The sequence below is a fragment of the Microtus oregoni genome, unplaced genomic scaffold (genome assembly GCF_018167655.1).
Source record: "Microtus oregoni isolate MIOR12 unplaced genomic scaffold, Mior012 000020F_ref0000438, whole genome shotgun sequence".
Lineage (NCBI taxonomy): Eukaryota > Metazoa > Chordata > Mammalia > Rodentia > Cricetidae > Microtus > Microtus oregoni.
Window position 1 is genome coordinate 8867897 of NW_024543079.1, and position 18522 is coordinate 8886418.

Here is an 18522-nt window from a genome sequence, read left to right on the forward strand (position 1 = left end):
CAGATCAGCCTGAGTTATAACTAACCTCTGTGATTTTCTGTGTTGGTAATGAATTACTCATACTTCTTACCCTCTGCAGAAAAAACTGTATTTTGGCGGATGAAATGGGCCTAGGGAAAACCATCCAGTCCATCACATTCCTTTCAGAAATATTCGTCAGAGGAATCCATGGTCCTTTTCTCATCATTGCCCCTCTTTCCACCATCACTAATTGGGAGCGAGAATTCCGGACGTGGACGGAGATGAATGCTATTGTGTACCATGGCAGCCAGATCAGCAGGCAGATGATTCAGCAGTATGAAATGGTGTACAGGGATGCACAGGTGAGCCCCCCTGAAGCCAAGACCCAGAGACTCCTAACTTCACAACAGCCTTTCTGCCACCTGTCTTCGGGAGTTTCCGTCCTTCATCTTGAGCTACTGTTTGCTTGTTTGTAGGGTTCCTTTTGCTGAGGCTCACCCTGTATATTTTGTGTAAGACTGTAACAAAACACACATTGAAGAGGTACTTTCTTATCCCTATGAGATACACGTGAGGTCTTTTTTAGGACACTGAAAACTTGGTTTACTGACTAACCTGTGAAATTGCTTGTTTGTGAGGTCAGCCACGACTACGTAGTGAGACTTTGTCTCAAAAAAAATTTTATTGAAAAGAAAAGTGTATGGTGTTTAAAATTTGAGCCCAGGGAATTTGTAGAGGAAATAAACAGATTGGATAAGGAAAGATAAAAGCGAGTTTCATGTTGAAAACACAACTTTATTTTCTGTATTTTTGTTATCTGTTATCACTTTATTGAGTATGTTTCTGTATTTTCACCAGGCAGTGGTTTTTATAATTAAAGTAAAAAATTGATCAATCAGAGGAAAACCAGGGGTTCAGATACTGTATGCATTGTTTGGTAGAAATTTTATATTGCTTTAACAGTAGGCAGCTCTACTCTTGAGATGTGATGGTGACATCCAGACAGACAGCAGAAGGGGGTGTAGTCTGTCTAGCAGCACTATAACAGCTCTGTGCCCACTGCTCTTGGAGTAGTGCTAGAACTGAGTGATAGGGTAAGATGATGTAAATCTGAAAAGTAGCAGAGGGTTTCCTTGAGCGTTCAAGGTAGGCCTGGCTTAAGTAGACTCTAGGCTGAAGATAATGCATGAATAGTCTTCTTAGTAATCATGATTCAGAAACGAAAAGTTCCCTTATTGCCCTTCATCTTTCTCCTCTTCGTGAGGACACTGACTTGAAATTGGATTCTGTGATATTCTGAGGTCTTCTCTTTTCTAATAGTTAATTCTTAGGTTTTCTCCTTTCTCATATGAGAGAAAACAGGGCATGTGGCTTCTCATCTACCATCGAACTGTGCTGTTTTCTCAGAACTACAAGTAGAATTCAGTAGCCCTAGTGTAAAGCTCTGCTTTGATCTGTGTCATACTCAGGGAAACCCCCTTTCAGGAGTCTTCAAGTTCCATGTTGTCATCACAACATTTGAGATGATCCTGGCAGATTGCCCAGAGCTGAAGAAGATTCACTGGAGCTGTGTGATAATCGATGAGGCCCACAGATTGAAGAACAGGAACTGCAAGCTTCTGGAGGGGCTAAAGCTCATGGCCCTGGTGAGAGCTAGCTAGCTTTTTACATAAGTAAACATGAATTTCTTTTGCACATCCTTTTTGCCACAGATTGACTCCCAGAGGGACCTAGAAAACACTAAAATTCTATGAGATTTGTAACCTGGAAACATGAGGTTTTCCAGTTTGTGCTGGGTCCCTGAGTGAACTGGTACTAGAGATGATAGTCTTAACATGACTGCCTCGGAACAGAGGTAGGCAGGCCCGTAGCGATTCTGAGTGAACCAATGGCTGCTCTGGGTACTATGCAATTGCCGCTGGAGTCATTGATGTGAAAGGAGAGCTGACCTGCTAATGATTACTGCTTCGCAGCACTGACACCCAATCTTTTCATTAAACATTTACCCCCAAATTGGGCACAGAGTGCCATGACTAATTTTTCACTACAGACATGCACTATTTTTGTGACTCCAACATGGTTCACAATCTGTTTTTAATTTTTATAGGAACACAAAGTGCTGCTCACAGGAACACCCTTGCAGAACTCTGTGGAAGAACTCTTCAGTTTGCTTAACTTTCTGGAGCCCTCGCAGTTTCCTTCAGAGACTGCTTTCTTAGAGGAGTTTGGCGATCTCAAAACAGAAGAGCAGGTAATTGGGAACCTAACAGATTGAGACAACGTGGTGGTTCCCTTGATGTTAAGGAAAATGCAAGACAGGATGTTTTAAAGTTCCTACTCTCGTAAAATGAGCTTTGAATATTTGTTTATGTTGAAGAAAGCACCTAATTATTAGCAATTCTTACTGCTAATAAGAATTATTTGGCCTCCTGCTTCACTGAATGCCCTTGCCCGTTCAGTGATGTGTGTAGTTCTGGCCTCAGGAGCATGGTGTTGTCTTCTGCTTCCCTCACTCCTTCATCCTTCCTGCTCCATAATCTGCAGCGTGTTCCCAGGGCCACTCTTCTTGGTTATACATTACACAGTGTGAGGGAAAAAAAGACAGTCACATATGTGGAGTAACTGATAATTCTAATTTTGTTTCAATTACCTGAAGTTCTCCAGCTTTAGAAGATCTAGTACAGTCTAGTTTATTAAACCCAATATATAAAAATATTCATCTATTGTTGTTAGAAGTCTCTACTAGGAATTAAAAAAATATGTCAGACAAGCTTAATGCTATAAGAGGAACAAATAGAAGAGTTGGGCATGTAAAAGGAAGGGTCATACCCATTAGGAGTCTGGAATGACAAAGGAGAGGATACGATATAAGAATCTTTTGAGAGTAGGTCCCCAATGGTGAAGAAGAGTGACTACATGGGAGGGGCAGCTCAGAATAATCAGAGCCATGAAATCATGTAGTAGTGACAGATGATCTGGTTGGGCTGAAACAGGATGGCCGAAGTACAAAGTAAAACCAGAAGAGTCATGGTTATGTTGTTGGAAGATCTTGAAATGGAGGTTGAAGAGCAAGACGGTAACAGAGGAGTCTTACAAGACTTTTTCTTAAAGAAAGCTAATTGATCTAGCAACGGTGCAAAAATGTGTTGGTGTAGAGAATTTGGGGACCAGAAAAGTTTAAGACTGCCACTAACTGATGTGAATACACTGTGGTTCCAATCTGTTGCTTTTACTTGTCATGCACTTCAGACTTTGGAAACAGTGAAAAAAATCACATCTAATTCTCCTCCTCTGCATTCAATATCTGTTGATCCTTCAACAGCCAGCTCCAACCCACTCTCCATTTTTGGACCATTGGAAATGCATCCTCTTCTCCCATTGCACTTAATTTGTGGTATGCATTTTTTCTTCTTCCTAGACAATGATCTCCTTGAGGACAAGGCCCACATCTTCTTCAAAGTTGTGTTTGTTGTATTGACCAGCAAAGTGTCTGGCATATAGTATACTCTAAATGATTCAGGTATGAACCAAGTGAAGGGCAAAAGCTGAACCCAGCATGTGGCAGATTGACATTTGTCCCTACCTTTAACAATTAGCTAGCACTGTTTTTCTCTTTAGGCTCTTACATAGTAACTCTTTACCCATTGGGGGAACAACATTCCTAAATTCCTTTGGATAGTAAAATTAAGGTCTATAAACAGTTAGGTTTAAAGTTGATATTAGAAAAAAAATTAGCTGTCTGGTTTATTTTGTATTTTTAATTATATTTTTTTAATTGACACAAAAATTGTATATGCGTTTTATACCATAGATTTTGAAATATATACACATAGAAATAACTGAATCAAACTACTTAATTTATGCATTACATTATCATCTTACATTTTGTGGTGAAAATACTCAAAATCCACTCTCACAGCAGTCCTCAAGAATACATTGTTATTAATTATAGTTGCCATTTTATACAATAGCTCTCTTCACTTTGTTCTATCTAACTAAAATTGTATGACCTTTGACCAACATCTCCCAAGCCCACTCTCTGGTAATCTTCATTCGACTTATTTTATAAAGAAGAAATGTTTTATTTTAAAACACAGTACATATAAGTTCTCAGAAATGTCTGTTTCCAACATAAAACATGTTCTTCATCGTCTAAGACCTATTTCAGTAAGTATCTCTCCTTACCTGACCCTCAAGTTGTGCTGTGTTTCTTCAGGGAGCAGTGCGGCAGCAGATCCTGCCCCTTTTAGAAACAGTGAACAGACAGCCCTTCTTGACTTTGGAACTTAATTTCTTTTGTGCTCTCATGTCCTTTTTTTGTTTTCTCATAGGGTTGATCTTACTGGTGTCACACTTGAGCTGTATGTGGGCTAATTCGGGTGTTTGACCTTGAATCAACTACACTGTCACTGTCTTCCTGGAAGAGGGAATGGGTTACCTTGTTCTACAGTCTAGTGAATGGGATCTTTGTGTAGGTGTGGTCTCTTAGACACGTAGCCAAATTTTAGCAAAGAACACTGCCAGACTTGAAATGGACCAAATATGACAGCTCCCACGATGTTACCATACAGCATTAATTCTTCACACACTCCTACTTCTAAACACAAATACTTCTGCTGTTATTTGAAAGGCATAGGATAACTCCATTTCATACTGCCTCTAGTTCTTAACTTTGTCCTTTTCAGCATTTCTGTCTTTCTTCTTAATGTATCACTTGTACTTTCTAACAAGACAAAGTATTCTTGGTATAATTTCCGTGCATGTGTGTGTAGGAAAAAGAGCAAGAAAGCTTTGTTTCTTCCATCCTAGAGAATAGGTGTTGTCTTCCTTTTCCCTTTTTATTTTGTTAAAAGGTTGCCACAGAGATTCTTGATATATGTTGAATTGAAACCAGATCCCCTTTTCTTCCAGATATTATTGTAAGCTCCCCTTTTCATGTGATTTTTATGACCTCAATACTATGATGACATTGAAGAGATTATAGTGAATCTTAAAATACCATATTGATCATTTAGTCCAGACTGGGGCAAATAAATGGCTATCCTTTTCCTAAACAGGTAAAGAAATTGCAGTCTATCTTAAAACCAATGATGCTTCGGCGCCTGAAAGATGATGTGGAAAAGAACCTTGCTCCCAAGCAAGAAACCATCATCGAAGTAGAACTGACCAATATCCAGAAAAAGTATTACCGTGCCATCCTGGAGAAAAACTTTTCCTTCCTGACCAAAGGCGCAAATCAGCACAACATGCCCAATCTTATCAATACTATGATGGAACTAAGAAAATGCTGCAACCACCCCTACCTGATCAATGGTGAGTCAGGGCAATAGGGAGCAGTAACTCAGGACAGGCATGGGCATCTGCTGAAAGCCAGTGATGAGCAAAGGCCTTAAATGCTAAGTTTTCTTTATACACTGGCCTAGTGGTTTTTAACCTTCCTAATGCTGTGACCCTTTAATACAGTTCTTCATGCTACGGTGACCCCAACCATAAAACTATTTCATTTTTACTTCATAACTAATTTTGCTATTGTGACTTGAAATGTAAATATCTAATATGCAGAATATCTGATATGCAACCCCAAAAGAGTTGTGACCCACAGGTTGAGAACCACTGCACTAAAACTTAACATTTTTTCTTTTTAGTAAGTATGAAATAGAGGTATTTGAGAATGATGGATCTGCCTGAATAATGTAATAACTTCTACCAACTCTGCCTCTGCAGGGCTTCTGTAGACCTGCCTAGCAGAGAATGTGGCATTAACTATTTGTTGCCCTTATGACTCATAATCTCACCCAGACTCTCCATTTGAGAATAGAAATGTGTTACTCAGCTGAATGAATGATGGTGCAGCAATGAGATTAAATGTTCGTGTATAAGTCTGGTCATATTAGTCACTCTGACTAATTGGAGAAGGTGTGGCAGTCAACCTCAATTGTCTTCTTCAGTTACTCTGCACCTTATTTTTGAGACAGGGTCTTTCATTGAACCACGAGTTCACCAATTCAACTAGACTGGCTATCTAGGAAGCCCATGTAGTCTCCTTTCTTTACCTCCTGCCCTATTCTGGGGTTGCAGGCATCTGCTACCATACCCATATTTTCATGTGGCACTGAGGATTGAACTCAGGTCTTGCCAACTGAGCCATCTCTGTAGGCCCAGGGTTTGGATGTTTTGCTTTGGTTTTAGAGGTTTAGAAAGATGGTGAAACTGTTTGAGGAACCCTAGTAGTGGTGGGACTTGGATCCTTTTCTTGCTAATCTTGCAGTAACAAAGTTATGAAAGTCTTCTGCCAACTCTGGATGATTTTCTCTGCTTGAGTAAGTTGGGTTAGAACTTGACATCCCAAACTCTGAATTTCCTAGAGGGAGTTCTCAGTAAAGTAAGGTGACTTTACTTTACCCTGCAAACTGACTGCTAAGGGTACAGACCCCGAATCTGACTGCTGGTCCAGTAGTTAGGATTTCCTTTATTTCCCCAGAATCTACAAAACAAAAAACAGCTTTTAATTACATCTTATTCAAGAATATTTTGCTCATTCTTTTCCAGGGGCAGAGGAAAAGATTCTGGAAGATTTCCGGAAAGCCCACAGCTCTGAGGCCTCTGACTTCCAGCTGCAGGCCATGATCCAGGCGGCCGGGAAGCTGGTGCTGATCGACAAGCTGCTCCCCAAACTGATTGCAGGTGGCCACAAAGTGCTCATCTTCTCTCAGATGGTGCGCTGTCTCGATATCCTGGAAGATTATCTCATCCAGAGGAGGTGAGGCTGTCCTTTCTCAGCACTCTAACCCAGCACTGTAGGCTTGAACATCGACAACAACAAAACGTCACTGTTAGCGAAAAGGAATGCCTTTTAAAGATTGACTAAGTCCATTGTTAATCTTACGACCAGATAGTCTCAAGTTTAACTGTCTGGAATAAATTCATAAGTCATAGCTTTCATAATGTGGAGTTACTGTTTTGCTTAAGAAAAATCCCACGCTTGTTTATCTTTACTTCCGTTGGAAGAAATAGAATTGCAGTAGCATTAAGCATGATGTAGGGACATTCTTATTGTCTAGTATGGTAGATGTGCATCATTGAAGGCATGATATCCTTAAGTTTCTAAAGTACTTGAGCCAACAACTCAGAAAGAATTGTCCACTCAGTGGCTCTCTGAGGCTTTGTGACACTGACTATGGCACCCTGTTTTTTACTCCTGGCTTCTGTGCTTGTGCAAGTGAGAAGTTCGGCATTGTGGATTGTTTAGATTCTGTGCAGGAACTGCACTGGTCTCCTCTCACTGTCTTCGACTCTCTGTCACTGTGTTATACGGGTGATCTAAAGATGGTGATTGGAGTTAGTAGCATTAACACTACATGTCTTCTCAAGTAGTTAAATTGGAGTAGGTCTCAGTTGTCTTAGCACATGTTCCTATCTTTGAAGATTCTGTTTGTCATTATAAATTACATCACTTCACAGAAAGAATACTGAAGGAAATGGCAGATTTAACTGTGGATATGCTAAGTTTTAATATTGTGTAGATAGTTCTTCAAAATTAGATTAGATAATAAGGAAAGTCCTCTGAGCACCATGGTAGAAATTTACATGAAAGAATTATTGAGACCTACCATTCTCTTCTTGGAGGAAGCTAATGGGTCTAAACCTTCTGTTGAAACCTGTTATAGATACCAAGTGAACACAACAGCACAGCTGCTGGTATTCCATGACTAATTCTGATCATTTCTTACTGAATTTTACACAAAAATGTTACATGCTTATGGAGGGTTATAAATATGAGCACTCTCACTCTTTGTTTCCTCAGTGTTTGTTTCCTCAGTGTGTGTGTGTGTGTGTGTGTGTGTGTGTGAGAGTGTGTGTGTGTGTGAGTATGCGTGTGAGTGTGTGTGTGAGTGTGTGTGTGTGTGTTTTCCAACTGCTCATTGCTAGCAGACAAGAAAATTGTTCATTTCCCTTCAGGTTTTCTGAGGTCAACAACTCTTGTGCCAAAAACATGTCATCTTCACCCCCATCCAGTCCCTTAGAGGTTTATCCAGAGTGCCACCTGCTTCTTGTTGACATACGAGTTTCTCAGAATTACAGCTTGATGAGCCCCATTAATTCCTAGGGATCTTATTCAAAATACAGTTGTCACAGAGGGTTAATTACTGAAGTTTAGTGTGAGAAATTTTCTGGTATCTGCTTTCTTCATTCGAACTTATTAGCCTTCCAGGTTTTCTTTGTTCTTGAGTGTCTTTACTGCTCCAGCTGTCAGTTTGGTTTTGTCCTCATTTAATTTCATGCCAGATTCATACAGAAGTGGGGGCAGAGCCAGAAGATCTGGCTCAGAAATAAAGGGAGAGTTGAGAGTGATTTAAGAGTTCATATAAATCCATTTTTAGTTGTTTGTTCTTTGAGAGCACTCCCTCAAAACTAAACAAGTGATAGAATGAGAATCGTCTTTGCCATTCTGCACACATACCGTTTTTTTTTGTTGTTGTTTTTTGTGTTCTTTTTTGTTTTTTTAAAAAAAAAAAACTATTGTTACAGTATAGCTGCCAAAATGCTTTCTGCTTTCTGGACACAACCCATCCTTGCCATGCCTCCCCAGGTGATGTCCTAGCTTTGTCATCCCTGTTTGTTGATTTTGTCCTTCCGGAATGCTGTTTTAAATGACTTGGTCTTTCTTTAAAAACAGTTTTTCAGGTTTATTTATTTTTATGTATATGGACATTTTATCTACAAGCATGTCTGTGTGCTGTGTGCATGTCTGATACCCAAGGATGACAGAAGATGATGTCAGATACAACGGAACTGGAGTTTTAGATGGTTGTGAACCACCATGTAGCTGTTGGGACTCAAACCCAGGTCCTCTGCATGAGCAGCCAGTACTTGAACCACTGAGCCCCCAGGCTCAGTCTTTTTCTCAGAATGTTCTTTTTTAAAAAAAAAAAAATTATTTATTTATTATGTATACAATATTCTGTGTGTATGACCGCAGGCCAGAAGAGGGCACCAGAGCTCATTATAGATGGCTGTGAGCCACCATGTGGTTGCTGGGAATTGAACTCAGGACCTCTGGAAGAGCAGCCAATGCTCTTAACCACTGAGCGGTCTCTCCAGCTCCCTTGTTGTTTTCTTATTCTTTTGGCTCTTTGCCCTTTTAGGGACCCCAGCCACCCAACTCCTAAATAAATACATGGATGCTTATTTTTACTTATAAAAGTCTGACCTTAGCTCGCTTTGTTTCTTGCCAGCTTTCCTTAACTTAAATTAGCCCATCTACCTTTTGCCTTTGGGCTTTCACCTTTTCTTACTTCTGTGTATCTTACTTTAACTCTTATTCCATGGCTGGCTGTGTGGCTAGGCGGCTGGCCCCTGGTGTCCTCCTCTGCTTGTTCTATCTTACTCCTCTTTCTTTTTTCAGATTTCTCCTCCTTATTTATCCTCTCTGCCTGTCAGCTCCGCCTATCCTTTCTCCTACCTCACTATTGGCCATTCAGCTCTTTATTAGACCATTGGGTGTTTTAGACGATAAAGAGTCACAACTTCACAGAGTTAGACAAATGCAGCACAAACAGAAGTCACACACCTTAAAATCATTTTGTACAGCATTCTTATCCCTAGCACATCTTAGAAACCCTTCCCATGATTTGACTCTACTCATGAAGGTTTTGCTCTGTGCATCTAACATTTTGAAAAACTGACAAGATGGAAATGGCCATTTTATAGTCCAGGTCTGCCAGTACAGGCTCCTTACCACCTCCAATTACTCTGAGCCACTGGAAACTGAAGTGAACTCTGAGCCCAGATACGAGCACTGCTGACATCTGCTTTTTTGCCAGGAAAATTGTAGAATGAGATTCTCTGCAGTATAAACTGGGAAATTTGTGAGAATAAGTTACTTAGACAGCTTACTGGGGATCAATACTTTGTGATTTTAACTCTTGTAGTCATCCTGGCTTTTTTTTAATTGTTTCACAGGGGAGAGATTTTTTGATGCTATTTTAATCTGCTATACTTCTTCTGTAGGGGGTGGGATTTCTTTGAAGCTGTTGTCATTTGGTCTAAATTGAGAAGGGGAGGATTGGGACCATTGGTCATTTGCTTTCTGATTGTTTGTCCTTTGAACCATGATTAACACCTGGGCTTTTATTCATTTGGGTCCCCTCAGATACACCTATGAGCGGATTGATGGGCGAGTACGGGGGAACCTGCGCCAGGCAGCCATCGACCGGTTCTGTAAGCCAGACTCAGACCGCTTTGTTTTTCTTCTGTGCACCAGAGCAGGAGGCCTAGGGATCAATCTCACAGCTGCTGATACCTGCATCATATTTGATTCTGACTGGAACCCACAAAATGACTTGCAGGTAACCATTAGGATGATTGCTCTTTGTGTTAGCTGCCCTGACTTCCAGGATGTCATGACAGATATGGCTTAGTTATAGATTGTCTGCTGTGCTTCGTGCAGTGGTATCAGCGTTTAGGGCTTTGGCCAGGAGAAGAAACTAGATGAAAAGTAGGTGTTAACCCATCCCACTAATCACCCTGGCTTCAAAGGAAGCTGGTGATTATAAATAAAATCTATTGGCAGTTCTTTGTGCTGGTGAAGGGATGTTAGAATCAAAGACAGGTTGCTAAGTATGGTAAATAGTTTTTAAAGAAGTAACATATACTCAACATTAAGGTTAAAAGGCAAAAGCTAGTATTTGATCTATCAAGAACCTAATTTGGAGTTAGGGATATGTGTTATTCCCCAGAAGGCCCCTGAGAGTAGTTTGCCTGGGGAACTACATTTCCCAGGAGCCTCTAGCGTTCCATGCAAAGGCTGCGCAGGCGCGGAACGTGGCGTTTGACGCATGAGCGTGGGGGACCCTTTAAAAGCTGGAACGCCGTCCATTCGTCCTCTTTTCCCTTCGCTCCCTTTACCTGTACGAACGCTGCAATAAACCTCGCGCAACGTGGGTTTCGTTGTGTCTTGCGTCCTCCTTTTCGCCACCGAGAAGAAGGAGAAGAAGAACATTTGAAGAAGAACAATATGGGTCAGTGGGAGAACACTTGCCTAGCATATACAAATTCCTGCAGCTAATCTTTTTAAATAAAGACTTAAAAAGTTAGAAAAGTATTACCTTGATGCCTACCATCTATTTATTTAATAATTTTGTTTGAATACAGCACATTCCCATGTATATTTTGGTCACCTTCATTTTGTAGTGGTGGCTGTAAATAGGTTGGCAACAGAAACCACCAAAGCCACAAAGTATTTAGCATCAGCCACTTGGCCAATCTTCACAAACCCTAGGCAGATTGCTTCATGAGCCCTGGCAGCTATGAAGCTCTGGACTCCTTTGAAATGCTTACTCAACATTAAATTGGTTGTAGGGCAAAATGTCGACGAGAACAATAGTATGAGAAACCAAAAATGAGTGGCCAGTTTAGACATTCCTACAGGAATTTTTAGAAAGCAGATTGGAAGCATTAAGGCCAAAGACAAAAGTTTTGGAATAAACTTACCTCTTCTAATGGAGTGTAATCATTAACCATTGAATAGGTAAAACACCAAGAAAAGCAAAAAGTAGGAATGCCAAATCTAGCAGAGAGGTAATCATCCAAGATGATTGACTTACCTGTGTAGCAACCAAAGGAAGTGGGTTGAGCGGTCCAGAATTAGATCTGAGAAGAGAGGAGGAGATACTTTGTAATGGCTGTTTTTAATATGGACTGCTGGAAAATTGGGAAAAGATAAAAAAAAATCATGAAGTCTGCACTGAAATTAGAGAGTTTGACGTTTTTCCATGTGTTTTCAGTGTGTGAGATTCCTCTAACACTCAGCTTAAATGAAGTGACCAAGAAGACCAACACTATAGATGGTCAAGGTGCAGCCTGTATGCTCAAACATCACAAAAACATAATGAATGAGGGAGTCAGCACAATAATGATAGCCCAGGTCAGGGTTTGATTTTGACTCTTGCTCTTCCGGTCTAGCTTTTAAGAGTTCATAATTTGGTAGGAATTTCTTTTTTCTCTTTTTAACGTGTCATCAAACTTTAGCTATTTAAAAAGAAGAAGAAAAAGAAACCGGGCAGTGATGGTGTACGCCTTTAATCCCCAGCACTCTGGAGGCAGAGGCAGGTAGATCTCTGTGAGTTCAAGGCCTGCATGGTCTACAAGAGCTAGTTCCAGGACAGCTAGTACTGTTACACAGAGAAACCCTGTCTCGAAAAATCAAAAGAAAAAAAAGAAAAATATTGGGTACTTTAAAGGCAAGGAATTGGATAAATGATTATTGGGAGTGATTGATGAATTTGTAAAGGTGATAATGATATTTAGAGGGACGGTTCAAGTTCTAAGTCTCTGAGTCTAGAGATGAAACAAAGTTCTGCATGTTTGATGGACTGGAGTCTACCTACAGAACAGTGCAATCTCCATATGCACAAATATACTTTCATTCTTCATAATGTTTGTCCTTATACATGGAGTATATACAGAGTAGGGGAGAATCTGGAGCCTTGACCTTCAGACCTCCTTGTGATTGCCAAGACTGCAACTAAATCACCTGTGAAGGTGGGTAAAATAAGAGATCCTAGCACTACTGAAAAACTACTAGACTTCCCCAAGTGCTATTCTTATTCCGTATGTTTTGCTTATGTAAACACATTAATATCTTTAATAAATAAATCATCAACAATTCTTTGAGGTTATTGCCCTTGGGAAATAGATTTAGTCATAAGCATTTATCTAGGAATGGGTTGAGGAAATACCACCTATACTGCCTGATATAAATATCAAACTATGGGAAATAGAGCCCATTTTGAAGCAGGTTTTAACCTCTGTCATAGTGAAATTTTAGCAGAGCTCCAGAGTTCACTGTGTTCTCAATCGATATGGCAATATCTGGACCAGTCCAAAGTTGTTTCTAATCAGGACACACCAAGAAGGGATAATTTCTTAACTGATTCCAAATGGAGCCCTGTAGGACCTTGAAAGTAAAGCAAGCGTGAGTCTGAACTAGGCAAATTTGCTAATGAAACAGATATAAGATGATCATCTCAAAGAGTGTCTTTTGACTCAAGTTTCAGAGGTTACAGCCCATGATCATTTAACCCTGTTGCCTTCAGACCTGCAACAGGACAGCACACCATGGTCCAGGCTCCTGGGAGAGCAGCCTTTTCAACTCGTGGTAGCTAGGAAGCAGAGAGTCAGTAGCTGGTCCCAATATCCCCTTCAAGTACATCTCCACCCTGACCTAATCTTCCCCTGCTAGGACCCATTTCTCATCATTTTCTGTAGTGCTAAGCACATCTTTAAGGCAGGTCTCTGGACATATCAGCTTCTGTGGCTGGAGAATAGACCTCCAGTCTCTGGAAAATCAGCTTAGCATCAAAAATTAATCCTGTTTCCTTTAGGCTTTTCATTGTTACTGTGCATCCATTCTGCCCTCTGATTGTTTTCTGGAGAGGGAGAGGTGATTTGGCTTTGGTTTGTGAGACAAAAGTCTTACTACATAACCTAGGTTGGCATGGAGCCCAGATCTTCTTGCTCCTCCTTTCAAGTCCTATGCTGCTGTGCCTGGCTAGGGATATTTTTTAATTTAGATCTTCATAAGACATTGTTATTGAATATCATCTGTTATTTCCTTTATCTGTTTTGAAGTCTGATTTGTCCAGTAAATCATATCTTGCTCCCATTCCCTGATTGGGGTCAGTTCAGAAATAGACATAAGTGAACAATAAAGGGTCAGAACATTGACTTTCAAAAGCCTGAAGATACTGACAGAACTTGGCTCAGTGACTCCTACACATGCACATCCTCATGTCTGGGCTAAACTTGCCCACCCAACTCGATTGACAGCCATCTATAGAGTGGAAGATGACATGTAAGCCTGCTAGTGGCAGAGACGAAGTCAGTATTCAGAGATGGGGGCTCTTCCAGTACTGCAGTAAGCAGGCCGTGGGTACAGAATCCCAGAGCGTTAGGAGAAAATGGCAGTGCATCAACATAATACCCAAGACTGGAAGGTGGAAATTCTGCAGTGTGCTCAAAGTGGTTGAATTAGTTATGAGTTTGTGAATTGGGACTGTGAGTTGTTTTTTAACCTGTGATTGTGCGTGCATTAAGGAGAAAGTATAATCTAAAGTGATAAGGAAAACACACTTTTAAAATGTAATAGAAGTGCTAACTCAGAAGAGAATATGGGCAAAAGGAAAAGATAGCTTTGCGTTTGGGTTTTTATTGGGAATTTTTAAGTTGTTTTGAGACAGGGTCTCACTCTGTACCCCACTAGCATCAAACTCAAAATCCTCCTGCCTCAGCTAGCTGAGTACTAGAATTGTAGGTATGAGCTACCATACTGAACTGGTTTTTGTTTGTTTTGTTTTTTTGTGACATCCATTTCATTTTTACACAATGGTAAAAGGCATCATGTAAGGTTTTTCCGACCTCTATACTTGAGATTGACAATAGTAAATGAGGGCAGAATGGGTTTATAACTTGACACTGCTAAGTGACTGAGCTGTACCCTTTTGTTTGCATGGAAAGCACTGGGATCTGTGGCTGTTTTATTTTCCTAAAGCATTGCATCCGGCCTGTGTTCACCTCAGATGGCTCAAAAAGCAAAGAACAAATTGTGAATCTACAGAACATCAGAGCTCTGTGGTTTTTCCCAGGTGTGAAAGATATAACTGTGTCCCACTCACGAGGTCCCACTCTGTACCCTTGTGATGCATCTCATTTGGGCCCCACTGCAATTGCTGTCCTCTTAATGTTTCTCCCTTTCTTTCTTTTGTATGTGAAAGTTCTGATTAGGAAAAATAATACTTTGAGATTTGATCATATAATGACAGACAAGTCAGTTTCTCTCTCTCTCTCTCTCTCTCTCTCTCTCTCTCTCTCTCTATTATTATGGGTGTTTGCCTGTGGATGACAAGTCTCTTAAATACAAGATCTGCTTATCCTGTGCCATTTCAGGTAAATGGTCTTGGTAGAGAGAGCATTGTGTTTGTCTGCTGATACCATTTTTCTTGGTTAACTAGCAGCCCAGAGGTGAGGAGTCTGAGACAATCTTCATTGTGGTCAGAGACCCATGATCCTGCTTGCTTTTTTGTCCTACAAACCTCCATGTGTGTGATTAAAATCTTGGTCTTAACCTGAGGCAGGAAAAAGAAGGCAGTCAAGTGTGATGTATTTGTATAGGCTCACAGAATTCGTAGATGACTCTGTAGACTGTTCAATCTCCTAGTTGGATCGGACAACCCTGCCGTTGCTGGGAATATGTATGTTTCTTCAGTTGAGCCCATTTCTGCCCTGTATATAAAATTGGGTTCTAGGCATGAGTAAGAAAGGGGATGTGTATGCTAGAGAAGCACGAGTGTGTCTGTCACACTCCTCTTCCAGACCTTCGTCTGGAATGCTTATTCAGCTTCCTTTTGTGGTTATTTTCAAGCCAGAAAAGCCAGAAAAAAAAAAATAGTGTCAGTGCTTAGTGACCACTACAAGGCAGTTACTTACCGTCTAGGTCAGCAGTTCTCAAATGTCAGAAAATGCAAGTATTTACATTACGATTCATAACGGTAGCAAAATTACAACTATGAAGTAGCAATGAAGATAATTTTATGGTTGGGGTCACCACAACATGCGGAACTGTATTAAAGGATCACAGATTAGGAGGGTTGAGAACCACTGTGTCCTAAAAGTCATATTATTTACCTTAATCACTTTATTTTTAATTGAATTTCATTATTTTTATTTATTGGGGTGAAGGATGTACACCACAGCAGGAGTGTGTACCACAGTGAAGGCCAGATCCTATGGGATCCTGGAGGTCATCAGACATGGTGACAGATGCCTTTACCCACTGAGCCATCTTGTCAGCCCATTGATCACTGTCTCTATTTGCCAGAGTTAATCCACCAAATCTCCCAGTCCGATAGAACAAAGATTCGCTGTCCCTAAATATACTGTCGCATGGAACAGCCAAAATCAACCAAGTCAGTTATCTATCATTAGAAACCTGAATAAACTGTAGTAGACTTACCTTTGGGGCCTGGAGAGATGGCTCAGCTGTTAAGAGCACTGCCTGCTCTTCCAAAGGTCCTGAGTTCACTTTCTAGCAACCTCATGGTGGCTCACAACTATCTGTAATGAGATCTGGTGCCCTCTTGAGGAAGAGACCTGGTCAGTAGTCCTCATCGATCTAGACCATGAAACTCAATATAGACAAGTTCAACATAACCGCCTATACGACCTACCCATGCATGCTTCAGCATTGCCAGGGCATAAATTCTATTTTTTCCCATGCTTAACTTTGAACAAAGAATGGGGAAATATCTCTGTAGACTGCTATGGAATCTATCTTGATATATTGTTGAATAAAAAAAATAAAAATGTGTGTATATGCTAGCATTTATTTATTTATTGGGGGAGTGCAAGAGGGTCTCACTGTGTTGACTTTGCCTGACCCAGAACTTAGTATATAGATTAGGCTGGTCTTAAATGCTAACATTTATTTTTAGTGGCCTATTAATGTTTGTCTCCCCTGTCCCTGATTAAAGAAAGGTAAAACTAAAACACAAAAAGCAGTTTGTGTAATTTTTGTTTTATTTATTTATTTATTAAAGATTTCTGTCTCTTCCCCGCCACCGCCTCCTATTTTCCTCTCCCCCAATCAAGTCCCCCTCCCTCATCAGCCCAAAGAACAATCAGGGTTCCCTGCCCTGTGGGAAGTCCAAGGACCGCCCACCTCCATCCAGGTCTAGTAAGGGGAGCATCCAAACTGCCTAGGCTCCCCCAAAGCCAGTACGTGCAGTAGGATCAAAAACCCATTGCCATTGTTCTTGAGTTCTCAGTAGTCCTCATTGTGTAATTTTTTAAATGGTTACCTGTAGAGGGAGCTAGGAAACAGTATACGTGACAGAAGCCAATTTTCCCAAATATGCCTTAAGTTTAGGACTTTAGAATCACTTTAAATATTTTCTATCATTATTGTACAGCTTGGTTTTTGAGCTTTTAAAAAGTCTCAGAATGCTGAGTTTCGGTTTACTTTTCACGTAACTTCCTGTGGTGCTAACATCTGACAAACTGTAGTATAGTGAATTACTGGAACCAAGAGATTAACACAGATACAGCATTACTAATGAAGCCACAGGCTGTTTGTATTCCTTCAGTTTCCCATGAACGAGAAGCTTTTCCTGGTGCAGAATCACATTCCATCAGGAGTCGCGCCCCCTCAGCATCCTCCAGTGTGTGACAGCACCTTTGTCTTTCTTTACTTCCAGGACCATGACCGTAAAAGGTATTGACAAACTTTTTAGAGTTTTTCCCTTGGTTTGTCGGTTTGTATTTGCCCAGTTTTTTCTTAGATGTAAGTTAAGCATTTTAAGCAAGAATATCATAGACATGATAGTGTCTTTATCACGTATCCTGTTGGAGCACGTGATATCATGTGTCCATTTGCTTGTGATGTGATTTGGACTTGATTCAGATGCTGTCTGCCAAACTTCTCAATTATAAAATAGTTTTTACTCTTTTAAATTAGTTGAGTATCTTATGAGTAGATATTTTAGGGTCTTACAAACACACTGATTCTCATACTAACTTCCATCAGCAAACTTGCCCTCAGTCAGAATTAACCATAATGTTTGGTTAATGATAACTGACATTTCTTTTCTGTTTTTTGAGCGGGAATAATACTAGTTATATCCCATTTATTTAGCTAGGTATTCATGGCTATTTATGTTTTTTATTTTGCTGGTGATGGTTTGTTTTGTTTTATGTTTAGGTCTTGTTGCATTGGCCAAGCTGACCTACAGCTCCTAGGCTCAGAGACTCCAGTCTCAGCCTCCTGAGTAGCTAGAACTCCACAAATGTCAATGCACCTGTCTATGTATCTTACAACCCACTGTTCTCACTGCTGCCTTCATACCATATATCCCACCATATCATCTGAGTGCTTTTTCTTGGACAAGATATTCTGTCTCATGTTGACATTTTTCCTAACAATGTCTTGGAATTGGCTATTTAGCCGTAGATACCTATTCTTTTTATTTGAGGAAAGTGTTTAGTGATCGAGGTCTGATGCCAAACATAATCTTGGCACTTGGGAGTTAGGGACAGAAAATTAGGAAAATTACATAGCAGGTTTGACACCAGCCTGGATTATGTAAGGCCTCTTTCAAATACGTAAATAAGTAAAAGCAGAAAGCTAGATCTGGCTACTGAATTTAGCTCCTGCTAGAACCTCTGGGTCTACAGAACTAGGAAATAGATGTACATACACTAACACAAACACTCTTGACACGTACACTATTTATTCTGTAGCTTTCTATCCATAATCAGGCTTCTTTTTTTATTGATTTTATTGAGCTTTACATTTTTCTCTGCTCTCCTCCCTGTCTATCCCCTCCCCTTCAACCCTCTCCCATGTTCCCCATGTTCCCCATGGTCCCAATTTACTCAGGAGATCTTGTCTTTTTCTACCTCCCATGTAGATTAGATCCATGTATGTCTCTCTTAGGGTCCTTATTATTGTCTAGGTTCTCAGGGATTGTTATTTTTAGGCTGATTTTTCTCTGCTTTGAGTTTAAA

At 40.4% G+C, this 18522-nt stretch overlaps 1 protein-coding gene across 3 annotated transcripts in view; it reads left to right on the forward strand.

Annotated features, from left to right (window-relative positions):
• The window catches only part of Chd6 (chromodomain helicase DNA binding protein 6), a 158190-nt gene that overhangs the window by 83228 nt on the left and 56440 nt on the right, over positions 1-18522 (forward strand). For all 3 annotated transcript variants that reach the window (XM_041670129.1, XM_041670131.1, XM_041670130.1), the window contains exons 12-17: positions 80-323; positions 1431-1607; positions 2069-2212; positions 5019-5274; positions 6511-6721; positions 10115-10310. In XM_041670129.1, the coding sequence (XP_041526063.1) occupies positions 80-323; positions 1431-1607; positions 2069-2212; positions 5019-5274; positions 6511-6721; positions 10115-10310 (1228 nt within the window). The remainder of the gene's footprint in view (positions 1-79; positions 324-1430; positions 1608-2068; positions 2213-5018; positions 5275-6510; positions 6722-10114; positions 10311-18522) is intronic.